This window comes from Acomys russatus, chromosome 20, assembly GCF_903995435.1.
Source record: "Acomys russatus chromosome 20, mAcoRus1.1, whole genome shotgun sequence".
Lineage (NCBI taxonomy): Eukaryota > Metazoa > Chordata > Mammalia > Rodentia > Muridae > Acomys > Acomys russatus.
In genome coordinates, this window is record NC_067156.1 from 20,455,354 (window position 1) to 20,478,257 (window position 22,904).

Consider the following 22,904-nt stretch of genomic DNA (forward strand, 5'->3'; position numbering starts at 1 on the left):
GGAAGGGTCTGTAACCGCTTAGTAGACAAACATTTTTTAGCACCATCTCTGGCAAAGATATACTCTATAAACTTCCACAAGCAAAACAATACCCCCACCCCTCTCTTTGTAATCCGGAAGACTTGAGCGAAAGTGGAGCTGCCTTATCCAAATGTATGCGCTGAGCCCGATCCAGGCGGGTGCTCGGCCAGCCGCTCCAGTGATCCCACGAAGCCAAAATTCAGTCAGACCTATGTGCACCGAGGGGAGGGGGCAGAATGTGGATTCGGAGGGCCCCTGGGGCTGCCACAACCATCCTCTTTTACTCTTTAGGCGTCGCAGTACCTCCACCTCTAGGGTAAAATGCAACCGGGTGCTTTCCCACAGAGGCGAAAGCATGGAATCCTTTATCATCTCAGCCCCGCAAAGAAATGGCAGCACAATCTTTAGTCTTGACTATGAAGGACCGTGAAGCCCGCGTCCGGTCGCCCAGGCCCCGCCCTCTTAGGGCTGGAGGACTACATTTCCGAGGGGCCTCTGGGGCTCCGAGAGGCGGGACCGACTGCGGTCTTGCTCTCTGCAGACGAGGAGTGGCTGTCCGGGAGAGGGGCGGGGTTTGTCGCAGCCAGTAAGCGAAAGTCTCGTTACGGCGGCGGAAGCAGCAGCGCTGGAGTGAGGGGTGGGGGACAGAGTGCTATCGGCCCGGCGGTGGCTGCGGGATCTGAGCCCCAGGACATTAGCTCCAAAAACGGAGAGCACACTGGAGCAAGCTACAGGCGGCGAGGCCGCGCCCAGGTAATGGCAGGACGAGAACCGGGAGGGAGGGGAGGAGCCAAGGGGGCGGGACTGCATGGCCAGTCCTGGTGCTCGTCCCTGGGGAAGGACAGAGCCGCCCCAGCTCTTGCGGTCCTGATTCCAGCTCTTCAGCGAGCAAGGCAGAGAGGCTGAGTCGGCGGCAGGTTCCGGGTGATCGGTGCGAGCAAGAGCGAGAAACCCCGAGGGGTGGGCAGTCCCGGGCGTGGGGGTGTGGCGGACGCGGGCCTCCGCAGGGAAGTCAGCGGGAGGGAGGACGGCCTAAGGGAGTTTGGCTGCTGGAGCAGTTTAAAGTGACTCTCCACATCCGGGCCCTGCGCCCGCCGCTTTTAGACCCCTGGCGGGGCGGGGCCTCCCGGATCCCCGCCCTTCTGCCAGGGCTTGCCTGTCTTTCCTTGCTATTGGTCTAGCCAAGGAGTGTTGGCTGCTCCCCGCCCCCAGCAAGACTGGCATCTCATTGGCTGATGGCCGGCGGGAGGGCGGGGCGGGCCCAGAACGCGCAGGCAGCTGCGGATTGGTGCTGGGTAGAGTGATGCGCCTCGCATCTGGCCAATGGGAAGGCGGGGGAGGCAGGGGTAGGTTGGGTGGTAAGAGGACTAGGAGCGGAGCGGCGGCTGGCCGTAGGGTGAGTGTGGCGGGCGGGCTGAACGGAGGGCGGGCCCCGGGACGCGTTCCGAATCGCGTTCCCTCCGTGCCTGCGGAGCCCCTCGAGCCCTTCGTGGCGTCCACAGATAAAAAAGGCACACTGCTTATCTTGCCAAAAGGGCTTCGTAGGACATTTTCCCCGGGAGACAGAGCCCGGACACCCGGGGTGTCTGAAAACGTGTGTCCTAGGATCTCGGCGGAGGAATGGGGTTAGAGGGGAGATCGGTGAAGCCTGATTCCGAAGGAAAAAGTGGAAGACGATTTTAGAGATCAGGGAGAAGGTCTCGAATTCTATACTTGCCTCGGGTTGGGGGAGGTTGCCCACGATGAGGAAGAAAGGAAATCCTTAAATGGAGGCCTTTACGGAAAAGCGTCTGAGGATCCCGCAAGCATCGGGTCTTAATGTAAGATTGCCAATCCTTTCTTGGGGCTGGGCATTATGACATACTAATTAAGGTTCTATTTACCTTGGTGTGAGGCTTAATCTTTAAAAGAGCCATGATGTTTTCCATAAATTTGTATATAAATAGCCTATAGTTATGGTAATAACTACCATTTGGCTGCTATAACATTAAGTATTCCACCCACCCCCACACCTCCACCCCGCCCAGTATAGCGATCAGTAAGTATTTTGGAAGGTTATAGTAGCCTCCAACACTTGTAAAAAGGCTGTCATTATTAATTTAGTCTTAGTACATAAAAAGTCCTCAATAGACGCCTGTACCACTGATCGTAACTCACTGCTTTAGATAAATGAAGCTGTATTTGTATTTCTGAGAGATGTCATGAGTACTAAAGATGCATTGATCTCTCAATGTTGGTTCTCATTTCAGAATCTGGTAATGGCATTCGACTTGTTTTGCAGGTGGAAATGAGTTCTCAGCAGTTTCCTAGGTTAGGAACCCCTTCCCCTGGGCTTAGCCAGGCACCGTCACAGATCACAAACAGTGGTGGTTCCGCAGGATTGATAAACCAAGTTGCCACAGGTGAGAACTTTTATATTTCTTTTTTTATTGCTTACTGTTTCAAGAGTGTTACTAACTTCAAATTAGCAAAATCCTGTTCATAATTACTAGTTTACTGACCTCGAGGAAAGGACATTTTGATACACTTTTAAAACAAGGCATTTTCACTCTTTTTAAAAAATGATTTATATATGCTAGGTTAAGTGTGCAACTTTAATATATCATGCTTGTAAGAACCATTTTTTAAATGTTATTTGTATGTTACCATTTAATTAGCTCTTGGTGTATAGTTATGGTAATAGTGCACGAGAGAACCCAACAGTGAGTGTGACAGAAGCTTTGCCTCTTAGGACCTTAAGATTAGGAAAAGAAAAAGAAAGTGAGTGTGTGTGTGGGGGTGGGGGGAGAAGGCCAGATGTCAACCTCAACCATTCTTCCCCAGAAATGGCCCACCTTGTGTTTTGATCCAGGGTCCCTCACTGAGACTGGGACTCTGAGTAGGCAAGACTGACAAGCTCTTTATTGACTATGCTATTTCCCCAGCCCTGGAAAAGAGGGCTGAAAAGTATATGTACATATTTTTGGAACTTGGGTTTTATTTGTAATATGTCCTTTGAGTGCTGTAGATTGGTTGATTCTCAGTGATAGGTGATATTACCTATAACCATAATTGGCAATGTCTAGAGCCACTTGTGGCTGTCACAACTAAAGCACTAAACATCTTAAAATACATCAGATAAACCCCTTCCACCCTCAAAGAATTGTCAAAGCCTGTCAACAATCTTCAAGTTCTGTTTTCACTCTGTGTTAAATACATATTGCAAGCAGAAATAAACACCTTTTCCTGGTCTGCTTCTTCACCATCCAGCTCTTCCGTTCTCTATGGCAAACGCTGTTGCTGCTGTTTATTCATCAGTCAAGCCAAAGGCTCAAGCATCTTTGGTTATTATTTGTACTCTGTCTCTCACCTCACTCCCCAACATTGGCACACAATGAAGCTCAGGCTGGCCTCAAGATTCTCCTACCTCAACAGAGTTCTGGGATCCCAAGTTTGTCCCACCATGCCTGGCTGATTGTATCTAACACTGAGCTGTGGCCTTTATATACTGTTCTGGGCTCATTTCTATTGCTTTGACTACTTCCGGCTACCTTGTCAGTTACAGATCTGTTTTAGTTTCAGCTGCTCTATGCCTGCCACTAGACACTATGTACTCGTTTTCCTGCATATAATGTCTCCAGTTTCTGTGGCCTGTGGATTCCTCCCTATGGTGCAGCCTTTCTTCCTTTCCACGTTCATTTATTTGTCTGATTTTTCCTCCTTGAGGATTCATCCTTGATGTCATTTTTTAGATGTCTTTGCTAACTTTATCTTTTACAATATTTCCGATCCTGTGTGTCTCATGAACCCTTATATGCATTTCCTTGCTATAATGGATAGCACAAGTTGTAGTCAAGGTCTTGTACGGCCATATCAAGTTCTTTATTTCTTGGTAGGCGTAGTGATATACAGCTGTACTCCTAGCACTTGGGTAATTGAAGAAAGCTAAGCAGTTTAAAACAATGTAGCAAAAGGCTGGCTACCAAGCACGTTCAAGGCCATGCGACACATGAGACAAGAAAAGAGATGGAGCTGAGAACATTGGTTTTTGAAGGGAAAGAAATGAGAGTTACTTATGGAAAAAGGAGAGGAAGATTATCTTTGAAGCTTTGCAGTGAGTCCTGATAGGAATCAAGACTAATCACTTTTCTAGACAGTTTCTACAGTTTGCCTTTGCACTCCTTTCCTCTCCACGTGTTTCAAGGCCCAGCCCAAATCATGACAATAGGTTTTTGAAATTTTGCATTAATAGTCTACCTCTTAATTTTTCACATCAGTATGTTTCATCTTATTTTTTCCTTTTATTTCCTTAAGTAAATCAAATTTATTCTCCAAAAAGTATTGAGTAGAATTGACCAGTCCGACGTGATGTGACAGCTCCTCGACCATCAGAAACCCAGTTTCCCTCTTTTCAGAAGTTGTGCTTGCCAAGCAGACGGAGCTCTGGTTCCGTCCCTAGCCCCACGTAAGTGGGACATGGGGGAACGTGCTTCTAATCCCAGCTCTTAGAAGACATAGGCAGGAGGGCCAGGAGTCCAAGATCAACCCTTCCTACATAGCATATCCAAGGCTGTCATGGAGTACGTGAGACCCTAGTCACAATGAAAGAGGAGGCTGAGGAAAGAGAGGAAGTTTTCACCTAAATAGTTACATATTTCTCTGTTTCACAAGAGAGGATTTGGGGTCCTAAGCATGCCAGGAATTTTAAGTATATGTTCAGCGTTAAGAAGTAGAAATAGCTAATGCTTCAAGATTCTGTTTTGTTGAAGGTGAACGGAAACATGGCTGGGGATGTAGCTCAGTGGCACAGTGCTTATCTTGAATGCTCAGATCTCTGGGTTTGATCCTCAACAACCTCCCCCGCCCCAAAATAAAATAATATATGTAAGTACAAGTTATGGAGGAAACAATAAATGAATGCCTAGTGGGAAGTGATTAATACATTCTAGTTTAATATAGTGGTTAAAAATTAGTCTACATGGACCAAATGGGCTTTGGAAAAGCTTAAGAAATTGTCCATTTTCTTAATTTTTTTTAAACTAGAGAAAAATCAGTTTGGATAACCAGGAAAGAAAACAATAGAAAATGAAGAGAAGAAATTAAATGGCCTTTATTCATAAACAATATGATCAATATATACCCAAAATCTTAATCTTATTTTGAAAAGGCTGTCAGAATAAGTGACATCAGTAAAATTAGAGGCTACAAGATGAGTGCAGAAGTTCATTACATAACTAACTTCTGGCAATAGACAGTGAAGTTTTTCATTATGTATGTGTTTCTGTGGGTGTATGTATGTGTACCAAAATCAATGCCAAATGTCTTCCTTGGTCACTCTCCATCTTTCATTTTTGAGACAATGTCTCTCTGAACCTGGAATTCATTGATTTAGCTAGGCTTACAGCCATCTATAATGAGATTTAGTGCCCTCTTCTGGCCTGCAGGCGTACGTGCAGGCAGAACACTGTATACATAATAAAGAAGGAAAGAAAGGAGTACATGAAAGATGCTTAACATTTCTCATCCTCGGGACAGTAAAATGTTAACTACAGTTAGGATGGCTGAATATCGTGCATTGGCCTGACTATGAAGCAATAGAACTCTCAGTGGTATAGCCACTTTGAAAAACAGTTGGGCAGAATCTTTAAAAAGTAATACTAACTCAAAACTGGCCAATCCTAACTCAGTGTTAATGTGAAAATGTATGCTTATCCAAAGATTTGTCTCAGATGCTTATAGAATTTTTGTTTCTAATAGCCAAAAACTGGGGAAATTCAAATGCTTATCAGACGATGACTAGATAAGCAAATTGCACTGTATCTGCTTAATGGACTGCTCTTGTGTAAACCAAAGCCCTCCGGGACATTGGTACACTTGTACACGAGCATGCCTGGATTTTTCTACAGTGGTATACTGAGGAAAAGAACCACACGCTCCACGATTCTCTGTGTGCAGAACCCCGGACGTAGCCAGTCAGTACTGTCCAGGGAGGAGGGGGTTGGTAGCAGAGGAGCATGAATGAACTAGTTAGCAGTGATGGACCACTGTGCTGTGTTCTATGAGTAATTGAGTTATGGTTACAACATTACAGGCTATGAGGTTGTTATTTTACACAAAGAATTGATTGGTTTAAAATATTTTTGTTTTGTTTTTCAAGAAAGGGTTTCTCTGTAACAACTTTGTCTGTCCTGGAACTCACTCTGTAGTCCAGGCTGGCCTCGAACTCACGGAGAGCCACCTGCCTCTGCCTTTCCCAAGTGCTGGGATTAAAGGCATGCGTCACCACTGTCTGGCGAATTGGTGGATTTTATATGTAGATTATTCCTTAGTAAAGTAATTGATTATAAATGGATAAGAGATGGATATATGCTTCACTAAAGATGATGGAATAACTTTGGGTCATATAAAACCTGTTGAACATTGCTAAACATTGTAGTGCTAGTCACCCTACAATGGCTGTATGTGTGTCAAGGATTTGTGAGGATGAGGAATGCCTGGATCCCACAAACACGGCTGACAGAGACATAAAATGGTACAGTTGCTTTGGAAAGCACATTGACAGCTGCATAGAAAATTAAACATGAATATTTTATACCGCTATTCTGCTCACAAGAATGCTGAGAAAGTTTCCGTAAAAAGTCATTGAATTGGGCTGGAGAGATGGCTCAGTGGTTAAGAGCACCGCCTGCTCTTCCAAAGGTCCTAGTTCAATTCCCAACAACCACATGGTGGCTCACAACCATCTGTAATATAATCTGATCCCCTCTTCTGGCCTGCAGGTGTACATGCAGACAGAACACTGTATACATAATAAATAAATAAATAAATCTTTTTTTTTTTTTTTTAAACACAGTCATTGAATTCTTTTCACATAGACACTATTGCAGTGGTTCTCAACCTTCCTAATGCTGTGACTCTTTGTTACAGTCCCTCATGTTGCGGTAAGACCCAACCCTAAAATTGTTTCATTGCTGCTTCATAATTGTAATTTTGCTACCGTTATGCATCATAATGTAAAACATATGTATTTTCTGATGCTCTTAGGCAGTCCCTGTGAAAGGGTTGTTTAAGGGGTTGCCACCCACAGGTTGAAAACCACTGCACTAGGTTGTAGTTCAGTCAAGTAATTATATAAATCTCAAATGTAACATTTCTGAGTGAGTGCTCTGGGAGACTCAAATCAGATATGTGTGAAGTAGAAAAAACAGTTGCAGCTGGAGAGAAGACTCTCCTAGAGTACTTCCTACTTTCATAGAGGACCTAGGTTGAGTTCCCAGCACGCACCTCAGGTGACTCACACTTGCCTGTAACTAACTCCAACCCCAGGGATCTGCCCCCTTCAGGACTCCAAGGGCACCTGCACTCCACATGAACATGCAGACACATAATTTTAAAATAATAATTTTTTTAAACCTTAAAAAAAAAATCATTCCATCTAGCTCATGTTCTTTCAGAAGCATTTTCCTGAAGAATTTATTAGGCAAAGCTTTTGGGATAACGGAAAATAACCATCAGGAATACAGGAGCTTAAAAGACTGCAGTAGAATCTCACATACGTTCACAAATGATGTAGTAAGTTGGAGTTAAGGAGGTGACTCAGTGTGTAGCGTGTTTGGTGTGCAAGCATGATCTGAGTTGAAGATCCCCCATACCATGTGAAGAGCTAGTTTTGGGGGACTGAAACAAGCAGATCCCTGGGGCTCTAGTCAACATGGTGAGCTCTACCTGTCTCAAAACACATGGTGGTGGGAAGTAGAGGAAAGATATCCGTTGTCAGCCTTTGGGGTCTAGAAGGCACAAACCAATGTGCATCTTATCTGCACACACATGCATATACTATACACCCCTAAGGAGATGCTGTATACATTACAGGTATTACTTAGCAGCAGTCGGTTTGTATGCAGGCGACACCAGTATCCAGTACTACCACTTATGATAGCAAAGCTTAAAAGCTATCCTAAATTTCTCTTGGGAGTTAAATAGATGACTTGTAGCTTATTCACACTGTTACGCATGGTGTGACATTGAGAAAATGAAAATTTTATGGATTGTGCAATAGTATGTGTTGGTCCTGTCTGTAAGTGAAGGAAAAGAGGGTGTGTTTGCTGTGTTTGGTTGTGTAAAGCTCAAAGTAGCAGCCAGTGGCGTGTTAGTTTTCAACTGGGTGTTGGTACATTGGGTGAATTCTGTTTGTGAAAGCTCATTGAACTATATTATTAACAGTTACTTGCCTTTATATAGGTTACAATTAGCTGAAAAATAGTTAAATAAAAACCCACACCAATTAGAAAGAGGTGAGAAGTGTCCAGAGATTTTATTGAAACATTAACTGTTAGTATATTTGGTATGTAGATTTTCAAGGATCTTTATTTCAAATAGCCTAAATTTTCTGCTTACGTAAATGTTTTATGTTGTGATAATTAAGCGTGGTATTACTTTGTGAAGTTGAGTAAAGCAGTGTACACCTCTAATTTTGACATTCAGGAGACAAGCAGACAGATGCAAGTTCAAGGTCAGCCTAAGCTATAAAACAAATTCCAGGCCAGATTGCCTGTCTCAAAAAACCTAAAGAAAGGTAAAGAAACAAATGTGAATTAGTATTTTCACAATTATCATCCTTTATTATGTTAGTATTTGATCTTCAATTTTTATGTAATTAGAGACAGGGTATCACCATGCAACCCTGGCTTGCCTAGAATTTGCTGAGTAGACTACAGTGGCCTCAAACTCCTGCAGCTCCGTCTTCAGAGGATAGTGACTAGAGCAGTGCTAGGCAAGGCTGGCCTCAGTCCTCCTGTCTTAGCCTCCCAATCGCTTAGATTGTAGGCTTGCACTACCATATTAGCTATTCTTCCATTTTCTCAACTTTTCAATAGTTATCTGTCCAGGGAGTCCAAAATTCAAAAGGAAAAGGGAATACAGTGGACAGTTACTTCTCATCCCTATCTCCACTCCTGAGAATTGAATAGTCTTCATGTTGGGAAATAATATATAATATATATGAGATATATATATAAACTCTCCCTCCTCTTTGCTCTATTTCTCTTTCCCCTTTCTTCTCACCTCTTCCCCCTCCTCTGTGGTTCTGGGGATCAAACCTAGGGGTTCATGCATACCAGGCAGGCACCTACTTACCATTGAGCCATGTCCCCAACTTTTTTTAACTTTTTATAGTTGAGTCCAGGTTTCACTAAGTTGTTGAGGCTAGCCTTGAATTCACTTGACTTTTGTATGACACTGTTCCTGGGGAAGCATGAATAAACATTTACTCACATCCAGTAAACCCCTGGAAGGCCAAAGTAAAAATACCATCAAAGTCCACCCTAAATCAATGAGTTTATTGGGGTTAATTATAGAAATGTGGGTGAGGAGTTACTTAGAGGAACAGAAATGACTCAAAGACAGAGCTACAGCACCAAAACCCACCTCAGCATGGTGTGATGGATGAGCTGTCACTCACAAAAGCTGGAAACTGGAGCACACTGCACAACTTACCAACAATCCAACAGGTTGGAGAGTGTCCTTTCTAGACAGCCTGGCTGTTCTGCCTGTGTCAGGTGGCTTAGCTACTCTGAGAGAGCCTCTTGGCAATCCTTACAATACATATGTGCTCAAGGAGTAAGGGCCTGTGAATCTGGTCAGTTCCAGGGACTTCCTGAAACCTTTGAGTTGCTTACTTCCTGCTCTTATTTAAGATGCAGAGTGCAATGTTTCACCTCCCATTAAAACATCCTGTGTCTTAGAGCTTCTCTTGAAGATGGAAAGCTTTGTTTATTACAGAATGTTGACTTAAACATATCTTTTTTTAGTTAAGTTCATCTTTAATATTGAATTATCAATCTTATCAACAGAATAATTTATATTTAACAAAACATTTTTAGAAAGCAGATTTGAATCTTTTGTAGGAAAAAATTCATGTCTGTCAATAGAATAATTTATATTTAACAAAACATTTTTAGAAAGCAGATTTGAATCTTTTGTAGGAAAAAATTCATGTCTGTCAACGATAATATTCAGAGCTCATGGTAGATGGGGAAAAGCCCTGACACTTACCATTTACGAGACAACCTCTAAAGATGCTGTTGAGTTCTCATTTATATTGGCCATCTACTGATGGGCATGCAGCCTCTCCTTAAGAGTGTTTTGTTTCCCCAGTGACACTCCCTTAGAAAAAATTAATTTTTCATTTGCACGTAGCTATCATCTGGAGACAGCTTCTGGGTTGTGGCGGGGGGGCATTTGTTCACTTCTTTCAGCTGTAGGAGCCTATATCTGTGCATGTGCCTGCCACAGTCTTTGTGAGTTCCTATGTGTGCCAACCCTGTTGTGTCTCAAAGGCCTTGGTTCCTTGGTGTCCTTCATCCAGTATGGCTCTTACACTTTTTCTGCCTCCTCTTCCACAGGGTTCCATGAGCCCTGAGGAGAGAGATTTGATGGATTCAACCAATTTAGGATTGAGTGCTGCAAGGTCTCTCGTTCTGCATACTGCCTGGCTGTGGGTCTCTATTTGTTCCTGTCTACTGCAGGAGGCAGCTGTTCTGATAATGGCTGAGCAAGGCACTGATCTATAAGTATTAGCAAAATGTCATTAGGAGTCATTTTATTGCTATGTTCCTTTAGCAGAACAATAGTATTTTGTTTTCCCCTAGTCCCTGGACTATCTAGTCACAGGTTCTCAGCCACCCAAGCAGTATCAGGTGTGGGTTCCATCTCACAGATAACGCAGATCAGATATTGGTTGGTTACTCCCACAGCTTTGTGCGACTGCTGTACCAGCATATCTTTAGGCAGGGAACTCTTATAGATTGAAGGTTAAACATATCTTTTTGGGGGGCGCGGCATTTGAGACAGAGTTTCTCGTGTATCTTTGACTGTCCTGGAACTCTCTTTGTAGACCAGGCTAACCTCGAACTCACAGAGATCCGCCTACCTCTTCCTCCTGAGTGCTGGGATCAAAGGCGTACGCCACCACACCTGGCTCTAAACATATCTTTTCAATGTCAGTTTTTTATAACTTTTGCTAGGCATGGTGTTGCATACTTGCAGTCTCAACACTTAGAAGGCTGAGGCAGGAGGCTCACAAGTCAATCTGACCTACAAAGTTAGACATTCTCTCAAAAAACAAGCAAGCCATTATAAATGAAGCTGTACCCTATAGTGTACTTTTAACTAGAGTTTTTTGTTTTAATTTTGTGTATCTGTGTGCATGCATGTGTGCAAGTCAGAGGAAAACTTGCAGGTGTTGTCTCTCTCCTACTATGTAGGTGCTAGATCAAACTCAGGCAGGCAGGCTTGCCAGCAAGTCTTTTTCTCTTTCCTCACTGAGCCCTCTCTCCAGCTACTGTTTGCACTTATTTTCACTGTCAGGACCCTGTGTTCATATTCCCACATTCCTGACTCTTGGCTCCACTGGCCATCAGGACAAGCCTACAAGTTGCTGGAGTGATGGCTCAGTAGTTCAGAGTACTTGCTGCTTCTGCACGTACCTGGGTTTGGCTCACAACATCTTTAACTCCAGTTCCAGAATGTCCGAAGCCCTCTTCTGGCTTCCAGAGGCACCAGGCACACAACACATGCGTGCAGTACATGCAAGTAAAAGCACTTATTAAAAAAGGAGAGAAAGACTTACGTGTCAGTCGTGGGGCACACTCATAATCCCGGCAGTTGGAGTGCAGAGGCAGAAGGATTGCTGCAAGTCTGGGTTTAGTTGGGTCTCTATAATGAGAGTTCCAAGTTAGCCAGGCTCTCTAAAAGCCTTACATGAGAGCTGGTCATGATAGATACATGTAGTCCCAGCGCTCTGGAGGCTGAGTAAGACTGGAGGATCACAAATTAGAGGCCTGTCTGGACTGCAGTAGCATGAAGAAAACAGAATCACAAGGAATTGGTCGCTATTTCATCCTGCTCTGTGTTGTATTGATTAACCTTAGAAAGAACTGTAATATTCCTTTTGCATTTTAATATCTTCACTAGTTAACGATGAGTCTGGCCGAGATGCTGATGTTGGTGCCAGGGAACATGTGGGCCCAAGCAGCTCCCTGCCACCCCGGGAAGAGAAGCAGGAGCCGGTCGTGGTAAGGCCCTATCCACAGGTACAGATGCTGCCTGCACACCATGCCGTCGCCTCAGCCACTCCTGTTGCAGTGACAGCCCCACCAGCGCACCTGACACCAGCAGTACCACTCTCTTTTACAGAAGGACTTATGAAGGTAACAGAATTTAAAGTTTCACACTGAACCACTGAAGACAGCTCACACGTGTAGCAAAGCTACCAGAATCTTAGGTTGTGTCCTAACATGCTTCCTTCAACTTTTCCCCTCTGGCTCTCACTTGAGTGTTCCCTGTAGAGGTTTGCTGTTCTTCAGTGATGAGACTGCCCCGGGCACCAGGCACTTCTCTGTTACTCTTTTAATTGTTGCATTTTTATCAGTTTATTTGTTTTGAAACAAAATTTACACTATAGTCTAAGCTGGACTGGAAACTCCCTATGAGGCCAAGCTAGCCTCAAACTTGTGCCGGTCCTCTTGGTTCTATCTCCTGGTTGCTGGGATTACAGGAGTGAGCCATACGTGGCTGCTAGATAATGTGATGTTGGTGATTGTTCCGCTTACGGGGGGCGGGTACCTGAGCATGTTGCAATGTGTGTTACTTGGGTTAATGCTTTAGTTACTGAGAGTTGTGTTTACTTCTGTGCAAACGTGCGAGGCAGGATTGGGTAGAAGGCAAGGCATATAGTGGGAGCTGTGCAAACCTGGGCTTTAGTCCCCAGTTCTGCTGTGTACTTTCCATGTGGCTCCAAGTAGGACATTTAGCCATGCTTGTACATTCCGTCCTCTGTACTACAAAATGCCGGTAGTTCTGCAGCAAAGCTGTGATGCTGACAGGTGAACCATGTTGTACCTGTCTCATTCTGTATGCCCTCTCCAGGCTGGACTTTTAAAGCAAAGTGTGCATCACTCGAGCAAAGCTACTGACATGTCTCCTGTGGTTTTCTGTTTGCAGCCACCCACGAAGCCCACCATGCCTAGCCGTCCCATTGCTCCTGCTCCCCCTTCTACCATGTCACTTCCCCCGAAAGTTCCAGGACAGGTTACTGTTACTATGGAGAGCAGCATCCCTCAAGCTTCCGCCATTCCTGTGGCAACAATCAGTGGACAACAGGTTACTTTTTTCCTCCTCATTTGTTAGTTTTCTAACTGCAGTGCCAAACTGTTGATCACTATGTGTTTACTTTAACTCAGGAATGTAGTAGGCAGTGCCCTAAATAATTAAGTGGTTACTGATAACCATAGAGGGATAGTGACACTGAAGGAGTAAAACCCAGGCTGCTTATTGGGTAGGCTATGTCTGCTGAGCACATATCATTGCCAGGCGCTACAGTCATGAGCCGTCCATGTGCTTGGTTAGAGGGAGACAGGACTGATGGTCAGGAACACCCCCACAGTGTTGCTGGACGTGTCCTAGGTTTTCTTGGAGGATAGTACGTGTGTATCAGGTAATGGAAAGAGAAAACAAGTGTGAAAAAACTGATGTTGCAGATGTGAGCTACTAAGAATAAGACGGTCTGCTGCTGCTGTCTCACCTTTCCCTGGGGTCTAGTAACTAGTTGGGCCTGTTGAAGTATACTGCTGACATGCTTGTATTATTATAATTCAGGAGATGAGAAATCGATACTGAGGTGCTCTCAGAACCCCTTTCCTGTGGGATGCTCGCTGCCTGACAGTTGAGATTGAGTATGCTCAGGGTATTACAGTTGGAGATGATACTCAGTATCCAAAAGGAAAGGGCTGATTCAAGAGTGTAGACCAGTGTACAGCCCTTGAATCATATATATCTTGGCCTGGAAATCACCAGAACAGCAAAAAGGGAAGGAAAAGAACCTGAAAAACAATCTGATCCAATTTGAAGGACACTGACTTTCTACAGGAAATGAATGGCTAAGACCATCCTTGTGAAAATTATGTTCTATCCTGATTGTTCCAGGGACATCCCAGTAACCTGCATCACATCATGACCACCAATGTGCAGATGTCCATTATCCGCAGCAATGCTCCCGGGCCCCCTCTTCACATTGGAGCGTCCCACTTACCTCGAGGTAACAATTGCACATGTTTCTCTTATTCTGGAAATACAATAGCAGATGCACACGTGCCAGAGGGTAGGGTGAGCGAATGTGTGCACAGTCAGCCTAAAGTCACAGAGCTGTGGAGATAAACCTGCAGTGATACGGATTTCTAATGTGGCCTGTTATGTGCTTCTTAGAGTTGCAGTAGATCCTAAGAGCTGCTGACAGGCACCCAACACCTCCCCTGGCTGGGTGTGTTGTGTTTGTCACAGGGTCTTGCTGTGTAGCCCTGATGTGCCTGGAACTTAATAGCATGCTGGCCTTGAACTCAAAGTAATTGTCCTGCCTCTGTCTGCATTCCAATTGCTATGATTACAGGTTTGTACCATTCATGGTTTAAAATATTTTTTAAGTTTATAATAATGCTTATTTAATTTTTAATATCCATTGGAATAAGATTGACTTATTCTTATAAGTAAGTTAAAATAAGTTGTAATAATTTTTAGGAATTATAACTTTCCATTAGAATGTAAACCAGGTGGAAATTGTTGGGGGAAAAAAATCAAGCTAATAAACAAAACCAGGTTTACTCAGTCCTGCCATAACCCAGCAGTTCCCAGCATGTCATTCAGTGACTCTTATGGGTCTGTAGTATCAAAACTACCTTAATGGCAATGCTAAGACCCCACCTGCCTTATATCTGCACTTAAGGAACAAAGGAGCATGAGAAGGTGACGACGTGTCGTGGTGATGAATGTGTTTAGGCTTTGGCACTGTACTGTGCTGCTCTTATGGCACCAAACCAAAGTGTTACTTTTGTACTTGCTAATTGCAATTTTAAAATGCATATAAGCCGGGCATGGTGGCGCATGCCTTTAATCCCAGCACTTGGAAGGCAGAGGCAGGCAGGTTGATGAGAGTTCAAGGCCAGCCTGGTCTACAAAGTGAGTCTAGGACAGCCAAGGCTACACAGAGAAACCCTGTCTCGAAAACCCAAAAATAAATAAATAAATAAATAAATCAATGAAAATGCATTTAAACAAACTTCGAAACAAAACTTGGTAGCTCAGCCCTTGCATACACCTTTTCCTTGTGATAAAATGCGAAGGGTGCGTAGTTAGTATACTGGAGCAGTCTCCACATGCTGCCCAGGTTTTGCAGGCAGTGCCTTTCCTAGGGAGTATAACTGGGAATCTCGTTAAGCACTGTGTTGGTAGACCGTACTGAGAGTTGTTTTCTTTTCAGGTGCAGCAGCTGCTGCTGTGATGTCCAGCTCTAAAGTAACCACGGTCCTGAGGCCAACTTCCCAGTTGCCAAATGCTGCTACAGCCCAGCCAGCGGTGCAGCACCTCATACACCAGCCAATCCAGGCATGTTGGAGTCAGGGCTGCTCAGCCTGCGTGCCTGCAGTGCTGTACCAGACACTGAGGGAGGTCATGACCCCAGCTGCTGCCCTCGGTTGTGCTTCAAGGCCCTGAAAAGTTTGGAGGATGCCCATTGAGTGGTGCAGGTGTAAAGCAGGGATAAGAATTTGTGGGGAAAGTGACAAGTGAGACAGCTGCTGCTAGAGAAGTGACGAGGGACACAAATGGTAGCAAGGAAGACAGTGGTGGCTACAGTGTTTAAAAACTTGGGTAGAACTCTATAAACACCTAAAGTTTTTATGTACATTTTATGCATATAAATAAATATATGCCTTGCAGATACTTCAGCTACTAAATACATTTCCGGTAGTACACATACACATTTTTTTTTTCCATATACACATTTTTTTTTTCCATATTGAGAATCAGACCCAAGGCCTCTTGCATGCCAGGCAAGCATGCTAGTAGCCAAGCTACACTTGAACGTCTTTTAATTCCAGCTTTTACTCAAGGACTTCTATAGTCTCAGTACTAATAGAATTATATTATTACTTCTGTATCAGAAGGAAATACAAGTCCAGAGGAGATGGCTTAGTGTTTAAGAGCACTAGCTGCTCGTCAAGATCTATTCTCAGTGCCCACACGGTGGCCAGCAACCTTCCTTAACTGCAGTTCCAGGGGATCCAGTGCCCTCTGCTGCCTTCCACATGCCCTGTGTGTGTGTAGTGCACAGGCGTTCATACAAGCAAGACACCATACACATAAAATAAGAATTGTTTGAAAATCTCCTAGGAAAGGGAAAAGATTTAGTGGTATTTCTAGCATGTAGAGTGTGATGTTGATTTTGTAGATAGTGGAGACCCTGTAGCATATGATCAAGTAATTTTTGAAAGATGCATTTAGCTTAGTTACATAGAGAAGATGGAAATTCTAGTACTTTCAGGGGTCAAAAAAAAAAAAAGGTAATATTTGCAAATTAGCTTCTCTTAAAAAGCAAATAAGGCCTGTGTAGAGAGTACTGAAATCTCAGGTAATTTCAGTACTTGAGAGACGGAGGCTTGCAGAGCTCTGGGAGATCCAGGCCAGACAGACCTATAGAGAGACCCTGTCTCGAAAAACAAATGTGGTAGCCCGTGTCTGATCTGAGTACATTGCAGGTAAGGCAAAGGGGCCAGAAATTCAACACACAGGTATGATAATAGGGTAAATATTTGTATGGAAATAGAGAAAACATATGAACACCTAAGGGTGTCTTCTGCCCTGTGTTTGCCCTCCATCCCTGCTCTGAGAGCCTTGACTCTTGCCAGCTCAGAGTCCTATCATCCTGTTTGCCTTTTGTATCCTGATTTGGCGTGAGAGCCAGCAACTCTAGCCAGTAGCCTCACAGGCCCTCTGTGCAAGGCGCTTGGGTGTGAGGTTTTAGATGCCCACTCAGCACCACAGTAAGCCATGGGAATGCCGGGCCAAACAGTTAAATCCCAATTACTGCTGAGACTAGGGCAGGACCTTCACTCTAGTTTTATTAAAGAGTCATGGGCTGTCTAAACAAGATAGCAGGGTTTGTTTGTGTTGAGGCAGTCTGAGCATGCAGCCCTGGCTGGCCTAGAATCCTCTGTGTAGATCAGGCTAGCCTCAGACTCACAAATATCCACTCTGCTTTCTGAGAGCTGGGACTAAAGACTTGTACCACCATGTCATATGAACTGGGAATTTTCCTGCCTTTTCAGCAGTGCTGGGAATTGAAGCCAGAGCCTTGTATATGCTAGTCATGCGTTCTTCCCCTCAACTGCATGTGTCCTGTTTGCTCTTCTTCCCGCCCCCTCCCCGCCCCCAACCCTTGTTTCTTTTATTTGTTTGTTTTGCTTTGTTTTTGTTGTTGTTTGTTTTTGAGTTAGTTTAGGTAGCCCAGGCTTGGCTTAAGCTCCCAGTCCCCCTGTGTCAGCCTCTCAGGTGCTAAGGCTATAAGCATACAGAACAGCTCATGGCAGGTTTTGTGGTTCCGCTCTAGAAAAAAATGAGGAGAGTGAGGACTGCCTCTGTTCTGGAGCAGGCATACTCACCTGGAGGCTTACATTTCAAAGCTGAGCTTTAGCGTTTGGTTTGCCATATTTTATATTGCCTTCTGCTCTAAGTGAAGTATTTTTTTTTCTCTCCTCTATAGTCTCGTCCACCTGTGACCACCTCCAGTACGATCCCTCCTGCTGTGGTAGCTACAGTCTCAGCCACCAGAGCTCAGTCTCCTGTCATCACCACGACTGCAGCACACGCTGCTGACTCGGCGCTAAGGTACAGGGACCCTCTGCCATCTCTCCCTCGTTTAACTCTGTAGTTAAAATGGTGCTCTAGATCGAAGCTTCTTAAACATTTCTCACCAAAGAAATTTCACATGACCCTGGATATATAGGTTTATAAAATAAATACACAAACCAAACATTCACCGATAATGAATCTTAAACATATTTTAAGGTACTGGAGAAATAGTTCAGCAATTAAGAGTACTTGTTGAAAATGAATGAGGGAGGGAGTGAATTAATGAGTGAATGAATTAATGAATGAATCAATCACTTGCTGCTCTTTCAGAGGACCTCAGTGTAGTTCCCAGCACTCACATTCGACAGTCCACAACCACCTGTGACTCCAGCTCAGAGACCTAATGCCCTCTTCTGGCCCTCAAGGACCCACACACAATAAAATTACATCTTTAAAAAAGTGAAATGTGCTTCCAAACAGTTCTTTAGTATGTACATAAAATTTTTACCATTTACTAAAGATGTAAGTTTCCATAGTAATGAGATGGATTTGCTATTTCTTTTTACATAGGGAATTAAATCTTGGCTCAGTACCGCTTTACCTGACACAGAGCATCTTGAGCACTTTTCAGACTTTTGTCATGCTTTGATTTTATAGTTGTCATTGTTGAGAGAGCCTCTTTACATAGTAAGTACTACAGAATGGCATAAGTATATTTAGGGCCATTTGCAAAATTATTGGAAATTCTATTCTAACCCCATAATTTATAGCCGTAACTCATTTAGTAATTTGTATTCTGAAATTGAAATCAGGAACTCAAACAGCAATTTTTTATGTTTTTGTTGTTGTTGTTGTTCTTTGAATTTTTTGTTTTGTTTGTTTGATGGGCGTGACTGTCTTGCCTACATGTGTGTATGTGCACTACATGCATGCCTGCTGCTTGCTGTGGTCAGGAGATGGCATTGGATTCCCTGGGACTGGTGCTGCACATGGCTGTGAGTGACCATGTGGGTCCTGGGAACTGAACCTTTGCAAGAGCAGGCAGCGTTTGCATCTGCTGAGCCATCTGCCTCTCCAGCCCTTTTTAAAAAATTAATAGACAAGGTAATAGATTTCCTTAAGGCTTTTCCATACACAATGTATGTGTGTGTGCACATGCACATTTGTGAATGAGTGGATGAGCGTCCACCACAGCACATGTGGAGCTCAGAGGACAACCTCAGTGTCTGCCCTAACCTTCTACCTTGTTTCAGACAGGTCTCTTTTTTTCTCTCTCTCAGCATATACCAGACTAGCTGGCCCATGCTCTTCAAGGAAGTCCCCTGCCTCAGTCTCTCATCTCAATGTAAGAGCCCAGGGCTCTGAATGGTTGGGCTACCCCTGCTGTTCTGTAGTCTGAGGGTTCAGAGAGCTTCCCGTGGTTGCACAGCATGTGCTCTCACACAGGATGATCTCCCTCGCCCCTAATTTCATGGTGGTGATTTTCCTCTGCTCTGCTCCCCGGTCCTCCCGTCCTCTTGCCACATCGTGTACTCATCCATCCCGGTTAGTTTCCTTTTTCACACTGAATTGCATGTATCAATTGCCTTCACTTACTCTAGTTTTCGGATCTATACTCATCGCCCACATGTGTATATACAAGAATGAAAATCAAGGGTCTGCAATTGATAATGTACCTGTCATTTGAGTCCAGGTTGCCTCACTTAATAATTTCCAGATCCATCCAATGTCTTAGAAATTACTTTTTCTTTTTAATTCGCTCTGTAGACCAGGCTGGCCTCGAACTCAGAGATCCACCTGCCTCTGCCTCCCAAGTGCTGGGATTAAAGGCGTGCGCCACCACCGTCCATGCATATATGTATCACCTTTTCATTACACATTTATCTGTGGATGGGCATCTAAGCTGACTCTTCCTTGCTATCGCTGAGTAGAGCAGTAATAAACATGGGTATGCAAGTATCTCTGTGGTAGAATAGGGACGATGTCTTGGGAATATGCCGGGAGGGGTTTAGCTGGGTCTTATGGTGGTAGTATTTTTAGTTTTTCGAGAAGCCTCTACTCCCCATTATTCCAGTTTATACATCCATCTGCAGTGAATGTGGGTTCCTCTTTACTCACATCCTCATCAGCATTTACATATTTTCTTTCATATATAGATTACATTTTATTTACTTGTTCTGTGTATTTATGTGGCTGTGTGTGTGTGCCAAGGTACACATGAGGAAGTCAGAACAGCTCTTGGGAGTCTACTGTCTCCTTCCACTGTGTAGGTCCCAGATATGGAATTCAGGGCGTGAGGCTTAGCAGCAAGCACATTTACCCCTGAGCTCTCTTGCTGGTCCATTTGTTTTCTTGAAGATAATCGTTATGACTCGAGTGGAATGGGATCTCCAGAGCCTTAACTTGTATTTCTTTGATAGCCATTTGTGTTTCTTCTTTTGAGAACTATCTGTTCAGTTCGTTGACCCATTTATAGATTGGAAGTTTCATTTTGTTTGCTGTTTGCTATTTGTAGTTCCTTATGTATTAGCACTATGTCTAAAGTACAGCTGGCAAAAATTCCTCCCACCCCCTGTTCTGTGTGCTGTGTAGAAGCTCTTTAATATTATATAATCCCTTTTGTCACGTCTTAAGGTTATCAAACTGCAATTTTCTTTCTTTTTTTTTTTTTTTCTTTTTTTTTTTTTTTGGTTTTTTGAGACAGGGTTTCTCTGTGTAGCTTTGGCTGTCCTGGACTCACTTGTAGACCAGGCTGGCCCCGAACTCAACAAAGATCCACCTGCCTCTGCCTCCTGAGTGCTGGGATTAAAGGCGTGCACCACCACGCCCGGCATCAAACTGCAATTTTCAAGGCAAGCACTCTTAACAAATTAATACTAAAGAGGCGTCCTAATTTGATGCTCAGATGCTAAGGAATGGGAAGAAAGTACTTAAAAATCTTCGGTTTTTTGTAATTAAACCAGTACGTTTCTGTAAAAGCACAAAACTTTGTATGTCCAGTCAAGAAGTGCAGTTCTCAGCAGACGTTCTTGACTAGGAGCCAGCGTGTCTCAGGCCTCGTTCGTTGCTGTTGCCTGACACTAGCACATAGTGTACAGAGAGCAAGTGCTGCGTCTAGAGAGGCCTGAGGAGGAGTGTTCTCAGGGGAGAGCAAGCATCCATCTAGACTGAAGGGAGTATAAATTCCAAACAAGGCTGGATATTCTACCACTGAGCACCAGCACCCATTCCCAGGACGTGCTTTGTAGTGATGGTTACATACAGTTCATTTTCAATTGTAACATACAGTGGTATTTAAAAAAAGAAAGGAAAAGTTTTGTAGTCAGGCATGGTGATGCGCGCCTTTAATCCCAGAGGCAGAAGTGGGAGTGTCTCTGAGTTTGAGGCCAATCTTGACTACAGAGTGAGTTCCAGGACAGCCAGGGCTATACAGAAAAATCATCTTGGAGGGAGGAAAAGTTTTCTTGAATTCTTTCCGTATTTCTATTCTATTTTATGTAGGAAGTGGTATCCAATTATCTATATGTTGGTTCTTTTTAAATACTTTTTCTCTTTAAGTCAAGCCCATGATTCTGTTTTTGTTTTTGTTTGGTTCTTTCAGACCAGGTCTCACTTTGTAGCTTTGGCGAGCCTGAAATTCACAAAGGTCCCTGCCCCTGCCTCCCGAGGGCTGGGAATAAAGGTATTGATCGCTATCCTGGCCTCCTCTTTTTGTTTGAGATAGAGTTTTGCTGTGTTGCCCAGGCTGATCTCAAACTTCCGGGCACAAGTGATTCTTATGGCTCGGCCCATCCCGAGCAGAACCAATCTTTACTCCCTACTGTATTCCGTACAGCACGGATTCCCAGGCTGACCTCTTAATGTGTCATCATTCCTGAAATAGCTGAACTTCTGTCTTGACCTCTAGTAATCGGTTTTGTTTGTCTTCTTCCTGTGAGCATGTCTTTGTTTTGTTTTCATTTCGTAGATGCAGTTACTTCCATGAGTTTTAAAGTTCACGACACAATCTTCACGTGCCAGAAGATGGTGTGCTTCCTCGCTTTCTACCTTTGCCATTTTCATTCTCTACCATCTTTCAGTAGATCGTGCTTTCCTTCTGATAACGCACGCACGCACGCACGCACGCACGCACGCACACGCACGCACGCACGCACGTACACACCCCTCTGACCTTGTCCCCACCCCTCGCTCCTCATTCTGTAGCCTACAGACTGGTCTGGAATTTATTATGCTCCTTTGCTAGCCTGGAACTCTGAGCAGTCCCTGTGCTTTAGCCTTTGAGCTGCAAGGATTTTAGATGTGAGCTACTATGTCTGGCTTTGAGTTTTCACCTTTGATTTAACTTTATTCTAAATGAACCATTTGTAATTTGTTCTTTTTATAGCTAAAGCAATACACTGAGGTAAGAGGAAATTTCTGAAAGACCCGTTGTCCTCTGGTAGTTTTCTTAGCCACTACTTTTATCCTGCCACTGAAGATGGACCACTCAGAATGGGACAGCGTCGCTGCCCTGGGTCGCAGCACATTCTCTGTGGGACTCCATGGACCCTTATTGCAATACCTAGTTTAGCCCTGTATCCTTGGCTTCTAGCCTTTGGGACTAGTCCAGAGCCTGCTTCACAGCCACCTCTCATCTCAGCAGCACAAAGCGGTTGGGGCCAAAGCAGGATAGTAATTTCAGAACCCACTTAGGTCATATAATATGTTTGAAGCCAACTGAGCTGTGTAGTTAGGCCCTATCTCACAACAGACAAAGACTTGATTCCCTCCACCATGAGGGAGGGGAAAAGCTGACCACTTTATTATTTAATAATAAAATATTAGAGAGCTTAGCAAGTTACAGAGCAGTTTCTACCTGGATGGCCTTTCTTCATGACTGAATGCTTTGGTAGAGCAGGCTTCCACCGAGGCCTGAATGGTGTTACATAGATCACTGTGTCTTAAAATCCCCAACACATCCTTTCCTCCCATTTGTTCCAGAAGTTGGCTCCTCTGCGCTGCTCTCTGGCCTCTTGTGCTTTCCCTACTGTCTCCTTGCTAACTATTAGTCTTTGAGTACTTCTTTTGCATATGTAATATCACAGACTCACTCTCACTCTCTCTGCTTCTCTGCTTTTGAAAATAGCAGTTCCCCCAGACATGCTGTGCTCTAGTGCAAAGTGGTGTTCCAAAGCTAAGGACTAGATTCTAAGGGGGCTCATTGCTTCTAGGGTGGCATTCCTTTG

General features: G+C 44.1%; 1 protein-coding gene across 2 annotated transcripts in view; it reads left to right on the forward strand.

Annotated features, from left to right (window-relative positions):
* The first annotated feature begins 617 nt into the window (after positions 1–617).
* The window catches only part of Sap130 (Sin3A associated protein 130), a 75,980-nt gene continuing 53,693 nt past the window's right edge, over positions 618–22,904 (forward strand). The window contains exons 1-7 of one of the 2 annotated variants that reach the window (XM_051163282.1): positions 618–774; positions 2,303–2,423; positions 11,974–12,209; positions 13,003–13,161; positions 13,984–14,095; positions 15,311–15,435; positions 17,591–17,715. In XM_051163282.1, coding sequence (XP_051019239.1) covers positions 2,309–2,423; positions 11,974–12,209; positions 13,003–13,161; positions 13,984–14,095; positions 15,311–15,435; positions 17,591–17,715 — 872 coding nt within the window. In that variant the 5' untranslated portion in view covers positions 618–774; positions 2,303–2,308. Of the gene's footprint in view, positions 775–1,531; positions 1,842–2,302; positions 2,424–11,973; positions 12,210–13,002; positions 13,162–13,983; positions 14,096–15,310; positions 15,436–17,590; positions 17,716–22,904 lie in introns of those variants that run through there. The other variant, XM_051163281.1, reaches the window with a different exon arrangement.